The sequence below is a fragment of the Manis pentadactyla genome, chromosome 7 (genome assembly GCF_030020395.1).
Source record: "Manis pentadactyla isolate mManPen7 chromosome 7, mManPen7.hap1, whole genome shotgun sequence".
Classification (NCBI taxonomy): Eukaryota; Metazoa; Chordata; class Mammalia; order Pholidota; family Manidae; genus Manis; species Manis pentadactyla.
In genome coordinates, this window is record NC_080025.1 from 115,181,016 (window position 1) to 115,194,988 (window position 13,973).

General features: G+C 37.1%; 1 protein-coding gene across 1 annotated transcript in view; it reads left to right on the top strand.

Annotated features, from left to right (window-relative positions):
* The window catches only part of MDFIC (MyoD family inhibitor domain containing), an 86,353-nt gene extending 72,649 nt beyond the window's left edge, over nt 1–13,704 (top strand). Inside the window, exon 6 of the mRNA XM_057504693.1 lies at nt 13,431–13,704. Coding sequence (XP_057360676.1) covers nt 13,431–13,678 — 248 coding nt within the window. The 3' untranslated portion in view covers nt 13,679–13,704. The remainder of the gene's footprint in view (nt 1–13,430) is intronic.
* Nucleotides 13,705–13,973: the final 269 nt, after the last annotated feature.

The following is a 13,973-nucleotide window of genomic DNA, read 5'->3' on the forward strand; positions in this document are numbered from 1 at the left end:
AACTCATGATAACCACAAAGCAAAAACCTAGAACAGATACCACCACAGAAAATCATCAAGTCACAAAGAGTGCAAGAGAAGGAGGAACAGGAGCTACAAAACAGCAGAATGTACATGCCTATCAATAATTACTTTAAGTGTAAATGAACTAGACTCTCCAATTAAAAGTTGGAGTAGTAAGATGAATTTGAAGAAAATTTTAAAAAAAGACCCATCTATGTGTGTCTACAACAGACTCATTTCAGATTAAGGATATATACAGATTTAAGTGAAGGGATGGAAAAAAATTATTACATGAAATAGAAACCAAAAGAAAGCTGGAGTAGCTATCAGACAAATGGACTTTAAAACAAAGAATGTAAGAAGTAACAAAGAAGATCATTATATAATGATGGGTTGATTCCAACAAGAGGATATAACATTTGTAAATATTTATTCAATATAGGAGCACCTAAATATATAAAGCAAATATTAACAGACTTAAAAGGAGAAATACCAATACAATAGTACAGGGCTTTAATACCCCACTGACATCAATGGTTAGATCATCCAGACAGAAACTCAGTAGAGAACCATCTCCTTAAATGACATGTTAGACCAGATAGATTTAAGATACATACACAGAACTTTCTGTCCAAAAGCACAAGAATACACATTCTTTTCAAGTGCACATGGAACATTCTCCAGGATAAATTATATGTCAAGCCACAGACAAGACAATAAATTTAAGAAGATTGAAATTATATTGAGCATCTTTGACTTCTAATTTCATACCATTGTGGTTGGAAATTACAAGAAGAGAACTGGAAAACTCACAAATAGGTAGAGATTAAGCAACATGCCGCTGAACACTAGTAGGTCAAAGAAAAAATCAAAAGAGATGTTAAAATTCTTGAGGCAAATGAAAATATAACATAGCAAAACTTTTGGGATGCAACAAAATTAGTTCTACAAGGGAAGTTCACAGCCATAAATGCCTACCTTAAGAAACAAGAAAAGTCTCAAATAAACAACCTAACTTCACTCCTCAAAGAACTAAAAAAAAAAAAAAACAAATGAAGCTCAGAGTTACTAGAAGGAAAGAAATAACAAAGATCAGGTGAAAATAAATAAGACTAAAAAGGCAAAAGATCAGTGAAACTAAGAACTGGTTCTTTGAAAAAAATTAGTGAAACTGACAAGCCTTTAATTAGACTCACCAGGAAGAGACCTCAAAATCAGAAATGAAAGGGAAATAGTACAAGTGATATCACAGGAAAAAAAAAAAAAACGTTAGACTGCTATGAACAATTATATACCAACAAATTTGACAACCTAGAAGAAATAAATTCCCAGAAGCATACAATTTACCAAGACTGAATCATAAAGAAATATAAAAATCTTGACAGATAACTAGTAGGAAGATTGAGTCAGTAGTCAAAAACCTGCCAACAAACAAAAGTTAAACCAGACAGCTTCACTGGTGAATTCTACTGAGCATTTAAAGAACTCTTTCCAAAAAATAGAAGACAAAATACTTCCAAACTCATTTTATGATGCCAGTGCTAAACTGATAATATGAAAGCCAGGCAAGGATGCCACAAGAAAATAAAATTACAGGCCAGTGTCCCCAATGAACATAAATGAAACATCCTCAACAAAATATTAGCAAGCTGAATTCAACAATACATTTAAAGGATCATATGTAATGAGCAAGTGGGATTTAGCCCAGAGATGCAAGAATGGTTCAACATCCACAAATCAACATATACACTGTGTTAATAAAATGAAGAATAAAAGTCATATGGTCATCTCAATAGGTGCAGAAAAAGCATTTGATAAAATTCGCCATCCATTTATGGTAAAAACTCTCAACAAAGTGAATGTACCTCAACATAATAAAGGCCAAATATGACAAGCACATTGCTAACATACTCAATGGAGAAAAACTCAAAGCTATTCCTCTAAGATCAGGAATAAGACAAGAATGCCCACTCTCCCCACTTTTATTCAGTGTAGTATTCAAAATTTTAGCCACAGCAAGTAGGTGACAAAAAGAAGGCATATAAATTGGAAAGGAAAAGGTAAAACTACCACTATTTGCAGATGACATATTATTATAGAAAACCCCAGACTCTAAAAAAGTGCTAGAGCTCAGCAACAAATTCAGTTAAGTCACAGGATCGAAAATCCATATGAAAATTTTGTTTTGTTTCTATGCACTAATAATGAATTATCAGAAAATGAAATTAAGAATTAATTCCCATTTATAATTGCATCAAAAAATAAAATTCCTAGAAATAAATATAATCAAAGGGTTGAAAAACTTGTACTCTGAAAGTTATAAGACACTGATGAAAAAAATTAAAGATAACAAATAAATGGGAGGATATTCTCATGGATTGGAAAAATTAGTATTATTAAAATGTCCGTAATGCCCAGAGCAAACTACAGATTCAATGCAATATCTATCAAAATTCCAATGGCATTTTTTGCAGAAATAGAACAATTCAAAAATTTGTGTGGAACTGTAAAAGACCCCAAATAGCCAAAGGAGTTTTGAGAAAGACAAAGCTGGAGGCATTATAAGCTCTGATTTTAAAGAATATTACAAAGCTATAGTAATTGCTAATAAACAATATGGTATTGGCATAAAAAATAAACATATAGGTCAACAGAACAGAATAGAGTGCCCAGAAATAAACCCATGCATATATGGTCAATTTATCAGAAGGAGCCAAGCATATACAATGGGGAATGGGCAGCCTCTTCAGTAAGTGGTGTTGGAAAAATTAGATAGCCACATACAGAAGAATTAAACAGGACCACTATCTTATACCATATACAAAAATTAACTCAAAACAGATTAAATACTTGAATGTAAGACCTGAAACCATAAAATTCCTGAAGAAAACATAGACAGGAAGATCTTTGACATCTGTCTTGGTGACAGTTTTTTGGATTTGATACCAGAATTGAAGGTAAAAACAGCAAAAATAAAGTATGATTACATCAATCTAAAGAAGCTGCACAGCAAAGAGAAACCACCAACAAAACAAAAAGGCAACCTACCAAATGGAAGAAAATATTTGCAAGTATCTGATAAGGGGTTGATTCCCAAAATATGGAAAGAATTCATACAATGCAGTAACAACAACAACAACAAAACTGGATTTAAAAAATGGGCAGAGGCTCTGAATAGGCATTTTTCCAAAGGTGACATACAGAAGGCCAACAGGTCCATGAAAAGAAGCTCAACATTGCTAATCATCTAGGAGATGCAAATCAAAACCACAGTAAGATACTGCCTTACACCAGTTAGATTGGCTATTATCAAAAAGAGAAGAGATAAATGTTGGCAAGGTTGTAGAGAAAAGGAGTTCTTATGCACCATTGGAAAGAATGTAAATTGGTGCAGCCACTATGGAAAACCTCTAGTATGGAGGTTCCTCAAGAAATGAAAAATAGAATTACCATAGGGTCTAGCAATTTCATTTCTGGGTATTTATCTGAAAGAAATGAAAATACTGACTTGAAAAGATATCTGTACTATGTTAACTGCAGCACTATTTACAACAGCCAATATATGGAAACAACCTAAGTGTCCATTGATGGATGATTAAAGATCAGATATTCTCACACACACACATAAATATATATTCAAATGTATGTTGACACACATACACTGAAATATTATTCAGCCATAAAAAAGGAAGTAAATCTTGCCATTTGTGACAATATGGATGGGCCTTGATGGCATTAAGCTAATAAGTAAAGTAAGTCAAATACCATATGACCTCATTTACACATGGTGTCTAAAAACCAACCAACCAGGAATTTGCAGATACAAAGAAAAAATTAGTGGTGGTCTGAGGTGGGGGTGGGGCAGGGAGGGTTGGACAATGGATGAAGGGGGTCAAATGGCACAGACTTACAGTTGTAAAAGAAATAAGTCATGGGGCTGAGAAGTATATAGCACGTGACTGTAGTCAAGACTACTGTTATGTATACTTGAAGGTTTCTAAAAGAGTAGATCTTAAAAGTTCTCATCACAAGAAAAAATTCTATAACTATGGTGATTGCTGTTAGCTAGACATATCTGATGATCATTTCACACTGTATGCAAATATTGATATATAAAGACTATATAATATATAAAAACTATATTGTACACCTGAAACTAATATAATATTGTATGTCAATTAGACCTCAATAAATATAATTAGATAACAAGCATCCGATATGGCAAAGTTGCCATTTTACTCTCATCAACATTTTGCAGGATCACCCCAGTGCGTACTGTGTGGCTTTTAAAAAAAAGTTTATTAAGTGGGACTATATCAAGCTGAAAAGCTTCTGTACAGCAAAGGACACCATCAATAGAGCAAAAAAGGTACCCTACAGTATGGGAGAATATATTCATAAATGACAGATCCGATAAAGGGTTGACATCCAAAATATATAAAGAGCTCACGCACTTCAACAAACAAAAAGCAAATTATCCAATTAAAAAATGGGCAGAGGAGCTGAACAGACAGTTCTCCAAAGAAGAAATTCAGATGGCCAACAGACACATGAAAAGATGCTCCACATCGCTAGTCATCAAAGAAATGCAAATTAAAACCACAATGAGATATCACCTCACACCAGTAAGAATCGCCACCACCCAAAAACAAACAACAACAAATGTTGGCAAGGTTGTGGAGAAAGGGGAACCCTCCTACACTGCTGGTGGGAATGTAAATTAGTTCAACCATTGTGGAAAGCAGTATGGCGGTTCCTCAAAAAGCTCAAAATAGACGTACCATTTGACCCAGGAATTCCACTTCTAGGAATTTACCCTAAGAATGCAGCAGCCCAGTTTGAAAAAGACAGATGCACCCCTATGTTTATTGCAGCACTATTTACAATAGCCAAGAAATGGAAGCAACCTAAGTGTCCATCATTAGATGAATGGATAAAGAAGATGTGGTTCATATACACAATGGAATATTATTCAGCCATAAGAAGAAAACAAACCCTACCATTTGCAACAACATGGATGGTGCTAGAGGGTATTATGCTCAGTGAAATAAGCCAGGCGGAGAAAGACAAGTACCAAATGACTTCACTCATATGTGGAGTATAAGAACAAAGGAAAACTGAAGTAACAAAAGAGCAGCAGAATCACAGAACCCAAGAATGGACTAACAGTTACCAAAGGGAAAGGGACTGGGGAGGATAGGTGGGAAGGGAGGGCTAGGGGTGGGGAAAAAGAAAGGGGGCATTATGATTAGCATGTATAATATGGGAGGAGGCACGGGGAGGGCTGTGCAACACAGAAGACAAGTAGTGATTCTACAGCATCTTACTATGCTGATGGACAGTGACTATAATGGGGTTTATCGGGGGGACTTGGTGAAGGGGGGAGCCTAGTAAACATAATGTTCTTCATATAATTGTAAATTAATGACAACAAAATAAAAAAATTTTAAAAATTTAAAATAAAAATAAAAGTTTCTTTCTTTTCATAATCTGACCTTGTGCAATAACCAAGCACAGATTGGAAGAGATGAAGCTGAAATATGAATTGTGAAATAAACAGCATTGCAAAAATAAAAAATGGGAAAAATACTAAGTTCAGCTTTTGGGAGATACAGCTTAGATCATTTTTATACAAACATGTTTTCATTAACGCTAGAGCGTTTAATTTCTTATATGTTGTCCTAGCCATAGATAGTATTTTGAGGAAAAATGCTTTTATGATCTAAAGCAGATTGTGTTATTCAGAAGTTATATTCAGCCTTGTTATTAGTTAAACTTTTTAGATTAGAGATATTTCAACTGGCCAACTTAAAGTCAGCATTGAATAGGCTCAAGGAAAGTATGGTCTTAACTCTGTTGCTGCTTTCTCATTTCTGAGAAAATAAACGGATGATAATTTAAATCTAGAAAACGATTATTATTTTAAAATCTTCTGCTATAGCAAAACACAAGATTTACTAATTTTTCCCAGATAGCTGCTCCACTCTTCTGGAGATTCCATGTCTCGGAGTTGCCTTCTCGGTTCTGTCTTTTCAAGTGTCTGAATCATGAACAGAGCCCTCTATAATAAACCCCTTTAGGTTAAAACAGAATGGGTGTGGTAATCAGAGTGGGTGAAAAACCAGTGAGCAAAGAGTTGTGGCCTCCCTAGAATAGTTTGCCCTCTTCACAGTAATAATCTTTAGTAAGTACTCACATGATAAATCGTTTATTGAACACTTTATATGCACTGTCTCTGAATCCTCACCATATGCCTGTGACGACAATGCTGTTATTAGCAGCTATCAAAATTGTGACCTTAAAGTGTTACAGAGATCCAGTCAACTAATGTAAATATGACTAGCACCATCAATTTTTTTTTTTAGCTTTTCTTTCCCCTCCTCTCTGCCCCATGCTGACTTTACATGTACAGTGTTATAAACACTCCAACTAGCTGAACTTTTACTTCTATTCAGATTTCTTTGTAAAGCTCCTGGGAAACAAAAAGTCATCCTGGTACATATGTTACCTTCCTGGACTTTGTAAATTGTGACTCTTTAGAAACAACTGTGTGAATCAGGGCCACAATTAGGTGATGACCCATAATTACTGGATATTTAATGAAGTAAACGAATAGAAGCAAAGCTCTGTGCTCTCCACTTACTATGATTCAAAATACGAATGCACGCCCCCTAAGTGGAGGATGGAGTCCAGAATTTGGACACATGATAGGAAAATTATTGAGGAGTCCCTTTGCAGGCTGTGGGAGAACGGTGCTGGTTTTTTCCAAGGTTCTTTTGAGTTGGTTGAAAGGAAAGATAACAGTGAAGATTATTGTTCAGTTAGTTCCTAAGTGTGGTCGTCTTTATGCAGCAGTGGAAAATGTAGCTCACTCTTTCTACCTCCTGACCTAACTCCCTTTCCTCCCTACTAGGAAAATGTTGACTGTGTTCTGGCTAAGACGCATGTCCTCACAGGGACAGCAGTGTGCCAGAGGGCTCTGTGCAGGAGGCGCACTTCAGGCCAGTTTGTGCAGGCAGCAGGTCATTCTAGGGCTGTGGGCCAGAATGCTCTGTGTCCTCCGGCTGGGACACGCAGAGCTACTTGGAGAGCTACCGTGCTGTATGAGTGAATATTTCCTGGCCCTGGGAGCACTGGAGGAGCAGAACTCACTGGAGATGTCTGCGTCTCATCCCTCACAGCTGGCTCTTCTCAGAGACCAGATACTAACTTAGCTATCCTGGCTGCAACTTAGGATGACCAAAACCCACTTTGAGCCTGCTTTTTGACTTTGTATTGACAGACAACAGTCACAATCAAGCAGGATCTGGGAAGAAGAGTGCCTGCACCCAGCTTGGGCTTCCTCTGCACCATGATTCCCCTTGTATGCCCACTGGGCAGATGTGAGCCTTAGAGGCTAAAGACATGGGGACACCTGTGGGTTCTCTGCAGCTTTGGTTGTAAAGGTACAGTCAGGTTTGACCTCTTTGATGCTGTTTCCTAAATTCCTGGTTCCACGTAACTGACTGCTCGTGTTCTGACACGAGAACTGACAGTCGTGAACTGACTGACAGTTGTGTGTGGGCATACTGTTGGCCTGTTAACCATGGGTGCAAACTCGCTGCTCAGTTTATAGGTGAGGTGACAGTGACCTGACAAAGAAAGTATTTCAGGCATTTTAAGTCATAGGAAACATTATTAGAGATTAGCTCCGATAAAGCACATGCAAATCTTTGTGGGCTCAAAAATGGGTTGTGGGTTATTCTCAGAACTCACCACTCTTTGCCCTCCCCTGTACTCTGCTCTTTGGTGTCTGTGTTCCAAGAAATTCAGAGCACTTGTCATACCACATGTTAAAAGAAGGAAACTAAAGAAATATAAGAGACTTATTTAGAATAGAGTTGAATTTACTGTGTGAATAGTTTTCTGATGGCTCTTAGGCAGAGGTCCTTTTGTTATAACAAACTGCTTTCCTCATATTTTCTTAACATTTCTGGCCACATGTGATTGGGTAAATCAGTGTGGAATAATTTCATTGTTAAACTAACATGTAGTTAGTTTAATATCTTCAGTCTCATTTTAATCAAAACAAAGTCCTGTGGATTAGCCACCAACATTGTTACCAGTCAATTTAAGTCGGTTTCAGTTGTTACCCCTATGGCATCAGGAAGCCGGACACTGTCCAGCTACGCCAGCCGCGTGCATGGAACACTGATGACCTTTCATAGCATTCAAAGCTTCTGTTTGGGTTTATGTCTGCATTGGTTCATAAGTTGTTTTTGTTTCTGTTTTAAATCAAACATTGTGCTAAAGATTTCCTCTTATGCTTTCATTTTACTTAACTTGGCTGCTGGGATGTTCCTGTGTTTTCCCAAATTTACAGTACCTGTCAGGCTTGTGCTGAGCTCTCCTCTCAATACTACACTGAATTATGCAATTCTGGCTTGGCCCAGTTTGGGACAGGCATCCTTCCCAGAACCTAGTTGGCTTCTCAAAGGTTAAACACTTTGGCAAAAACTGCAAACATGACTGGATAAAACCATAAAAACTAAAAACCTCAAGAACAGGGGAAAAAAGAATTATTTCTGACAGTGAACTACATGCATGCAGAGGACTCATCTTCTTGAAAGTTTCCTCAAGTCTTCTTAGTTTGATACTAATTATAATCCTCTCTTTGCTTCCAGTAAAACCAACATCTTAATGCCTTTTATGATTCTTGATGTCCCTGGCATGGTGGAGGTAGTAGTGGCAGAAAATGTAACAGCTATTCTTCGTTTATTTCAAATTACTCTTTCTAGAACACATCTGAGAAGAAAAATGTTTTTGTCAACGAATATAAATAAGGTCATTAAGTTGATTCGACAGAATTTAGGGATCCATTTTTTCTTTTTTTGTTGTCCTGTCTAGGTATTTCTCTATACAGTACAGAAAATGACTGTGTTCTTGATGGGTGTCTCTGTAAATGCGCCTTGTTTAATGTCACTTTAGTCTCTGAAATACGTCTTGGTTTGTGGCCTCTTAAGGTGCCCATCCCCTTAATACATCTGGTTTTTCAGAGTGGTGCAAAGCACTTTTCTAGCAAATTGTGTAGGACTGATGTTTTAAAGAGGATGTCTATTTTTTGTAAGTTTTAATATGTAAATAAAGACCTTATTCTTTTGAGACCTCTGTCATTACTGTATGTTTACCACTAGCGTTCCTATGTAATCTCTATATTGCTCTTGTTCATGTAACTATGGAGCTTAATTTTGCTGTTTTAAATTCACAGATTTGTTTCTTTCGATTGAGACACTATCTGTCCCTTGGCTGCCTACCCTATTATGTCTGTTTCAGCAATGTAACTGGCCATTTATCAATTCTCCAACTCATAAACCTTGCTTTTACTTGTTGAAGGTTAACACTTACTATCAACCCTCTTTTAAAACCAAAATTCAGAATCTCATCTTCAGAAAGGAAAAGAAACGTGAATCAAAGCTAAAAACAGACAGATCAGCAAGACAAATCTGCAGAAAGGTTTGGATTCATAACTGATCTTCCCCCATGGAAGATGAACCAAGTGTTAGAAGTGACCCCGCCCCCCAGAGGCAACACAGCATGCTGGGTTAGAGCGCGGGCCGCGCTGGCAGATGGTGCAGCTTCTGACACTGGCTCTGCTGCTTACTGCCTCCAGGACTTGGAACAAATGTCATAAAATGTCTGTCAGTTGTCTCTGTATTAGTAAGATGGGGATAGTACCAGTACTGCTTCTTAGGAATATTATTAGAATTAAATGAAATTACTATTTGTAAACAGCTTAAAACAGGGTTTAGTACAAAGTAAGTTTCTTAAATAGCTTTTTAAAAATGAAATAGTAATGAAACCATTTCTCCTAACATTTCTTAATTCTGAAAACAGCAAATAAATACTTCTCCTTCGTTAATGCTAGGCTTCCCATTCTGTATAAAACAACCACTCCTACCCACTAGTTATAGAAATCACAACATAAGATAGAAAGGGAGTATTTGATGTAGAAAAGGAGTATTTCGTCTATTTAAGAACTAAGAATTTTTCATCTTCCTTGTTTACTAAAAGTACAGATACAGTTTGACAGACTTAAATTAATTTATAAATCTCATTGGCTAAAAGCAGCAGTTTGGAGAGAGTCTTTTCTTGGCTTAGGGCTGCTAATTTCTGTATGACCACTGTCACTATTGTCTAAGATCTGGAAGAGGTTTTTATTTTCAAATGGATACATCCTATGAGCAGCAAATGGGTTGTTTAGTTCAGAATATCACCCCTATCCCTCTTCATCCTGAGGGCTTTTGATTTCATACCAAACACCTTTATTCTCTCACTCCTGATTACTTACTGGTTTCTTCTTGGTTTCTGTATGTAGGCATGGCTGTCCTCCCTTCATCAGACACTCAACCTTTTAATTTCATTCCTGTTGCTAAATCTTAATGCCTCCTCTTCTTTTCACTGACTTACCTGCCATTTCACTTCTTCAGCCATGTAATCCCACATCTCCAACCAACTACAAGATTGGATTTGCGTTTTTCTTCATCAGGGCAGGCTCTTCAAGTCTAAAAATTAACTCACCCATGTTAATCAAGAAAAGCCACATACTGAAAGAGGACAATCACAGTTAACAAAGGACTGCCATCTTGAATATATGAAGAACTTTTGCACATCAGTAAGAAAAAAAAAGGCAACTCAATAGAAAAGAGAGTGAGAAAACAAACACCCTAAACACCCGTTTTAAAGAGGAGGAAACATGAATGGCCAACAGACACAAAAAGATGTCTAAACTTAATTAGTAAATAAGTAAATACAAAGTAAAACCACCATGAGGCGCTATTTCACAGTTAACTAATTTGCAGCTGTGAAAGTCTGACAGTTTCAAAGATTGGCGAAGGTGCGGCACAGTGAGCATTCTCGTATTCGGTGGGTGGGAGTGAGTTCTGGAGCATCACTTTGGAAACGTTTGCATATCCTCTTACCCAGCGGTTCTGCCAGTCATTTAGTGTGTGCACTCGAGGAGACTTGCAGAGGACTACTTCTAACTGTAATGTTCAGAATAATGAAAACACTGGAAATAACCAAAATATTCATAAATAGTATGGGTAAGTAAATAATGGTCTATTAAATAATAGAATACTATACACCTGGAAAGTAAGTGAACTATATATATAGATATGAATCCGCAAGGGTAAATCTGATACACAATGTTGTGCAAAAAAAACTACTCACAGAATATTCATACGGTACTGTTTCCTTCCTGATAAGAGTATTTATACATTCACTATTGTAAAAAATACAGTGAAATGCAAGGGAATGATTTACTCAACATTCAAGTCAGTGATTATATCTTGGGAGAGGAAGACACACTTAGGGACCAAAAGAGGCTTTAAAGATAAAACCCTGTATTTCTAAGTCTTGGTGGGATGACCATTCTTTCTCCTTTAAAATTGATACATCCATTACATAAAATTCTATGTATGATGTATTTTGTGATTAATACATAAAGAATCTAATGCTCAATAACTATTCTTAGGATTTTAGGAATACTCAGTTAAAAGTTTCTTCAGCGTCAAGTAAGTGTTTGTAGATTCTCCCACTCACCCTTTGAAATACAGGCATTCCACAGTGGAATAGAAAGTTAAGGTCAGAAGTGTTAGAATTGGTTAATATGGGTATTTGTTTGAAAGCAAGTTAAATTGAACTGGCTTGCTGTATTTACTTTTCTCTTAATAAAGCTAGCTCTTTGGAATATTTCAAGTATTTTACAAATCATCATGATAAAAGCCTGGAAAATCTTAACTGAACAGACATGTAAGACAGATTTTAGAATAAAAGTTTATAGAAAGAACATAGAAAGAGAGAAACCACAGACACTCTTTAGAAACCCAGAATTTTCCAAGGCTATGGACCTGGATTCCTGTAGCTGATTTTGGCATTCTCCTGATATGATTGGATACTACTGAAAACATTAGGGGAAGATGGAGGCACCCTGCGGACTCTTACAACTCTATGAGCTGCTTCCAGCTGCTCCGTAGACCACTGTACGTGGGACTGGGGTTGGCACTGAGAAAAACAGAAGGAAAGCTGGGTGCATTCTTTTAGCCTTTAATTCTATGAACGACTATGGAGGTTACCTTCTGAGTTCTGTTCTGACCTTCCCCCTTTCCTGCCATCTGGTATGTGGAGTATGGCCTTGTATTTCCACAGTTCCCCCTTTTACAATGGTAGGGACTCTCTACAAAGTTAGAGACTACAGAGAAACAGGGAGATGTTCAAGGAATTGGGGAGATTTGATGAGACCGTGACACAATGTGCTGAAACTCTCTCAAAGGCACTCACTTTTAAAGCCAAATAAAGAAACTTAAAGAGACATATGGGATGGGGTTGGGGGCTTTTGGAAGTAGAATACCCTCATGAAAGCTTGCATTATACAAAATATACGTGAAAACAAACAAACAAAAAACACATAAACCCAGAAATAACCCTGGTCAAAATTCACAGATATTTCTGAAATTCAACAAATGTCTTATAACATTGGTCTTAAGTGATTTTATTACAGATATTAAAAGTCCTCCCGAAATAGAAATTTCTTTACTTGCTCCTCTTACTTGCCCCAAAATTCTAAAGGAAAGAGCTTAGAAGATGGTATACTAAATGTGTTACATTGAAATCTGTTCGATTTCTCATCTTTTTATATTGATTCATGAAGTTTGGTAAATGTTTAGAAAGGCATCATCAGCATTGTCTCAGGAAGTAACAAATATAAAGCACTTGGCCACACAGGAAGTGGGAAGGCAATGCCACTGTGTCACTATTCATATTTGGTAAGGTACAAATCCTTTGTTAGAAATAGGCAGAAGAACTATTCCAGAAACAGTGGTTGGGCCTAACCAGAGAGTCTCATTGGTTTTCTAATTCTTAGGAAACCAAAAAATTTCAAGACCATGCAGTTGAGTTAGTTTTACTGGAAAGTAAAATAGGTTGATCCCAATTTAACTTCTGAATCCATCATACTTAAAAATTTTTCCTTCCAAATTTGGAGGTGGGTAGAACAGTTGAAGGAAATAACCTGTTCCTGCAGGACTTTCAGGTCATGGAATCATTTTAGCTTTAAGTGAGAGAGCGCAATAGGATATAGGGGAGAGGAGAGCGACCGCCAAGTAGAGCCTGGGACCACGGACTGCTGCACAGCGCCTGAGAGGAATACTCTGTCCCACACCTGCATATACACCATTTGTTTTAAGTCCTTTCTCTACTTCTAAAGATTGCTCATCTACAACTTAACGTGTTTCTTTTTGAGCTTCTAGCTCATAACAGCCTTCTAGGACTGCACGTCATGGGGTTCTGGATCACTGAATTATTCTGATATTCTTATTGCTCAGTCCATTGATGATTTATCTATTTTGTGTTCCCTTTTTCAATATGTGGTCTCCAAACTGGCAATGAAGATTGCTGTGTCCACTGTATCCTGGCCTGCCTTTTCTGTGAATTCCTGACGCTCTGCAACATTGTCCTGGGACGCGCTGCATGTGGCATCTGCACCTCAGAAGCCTGCTGCTGTTGCTGTGGGGAGGAGATGGGGGACGACTGTAGCTGCCCTTGTGACATGGACTGTGGCATCATGGATGCCTGTTGTGAATCATCAGACTGTTTGGAAATCTGTATGGAATGCTGTGGAATTTGTTTCCCTTCATAAATATTTATCTTCTGTTTGTGTTAAAACTGGAGAGTGTTTTACATTTTTCTTTTTTAAGGGGGAAGAAAAGCACATGGCAAGATTCTCATGAAGCAACCCAGTATTTGCACTGTTCACTCATTATTTCTGAAAACCTTTTTTTCTCTAACCAAATTTACATGGTTTAATATGTGAAACTTTAACTGCTTTTAAACTTTAAGAGGTTACAGTGACTGAGGGACATTCTGACAAAAGAAAATGGTAAATGACTCCTCCTTGTTACACATGCTTCTGTTTCTTTTAACCATTCTCAGGA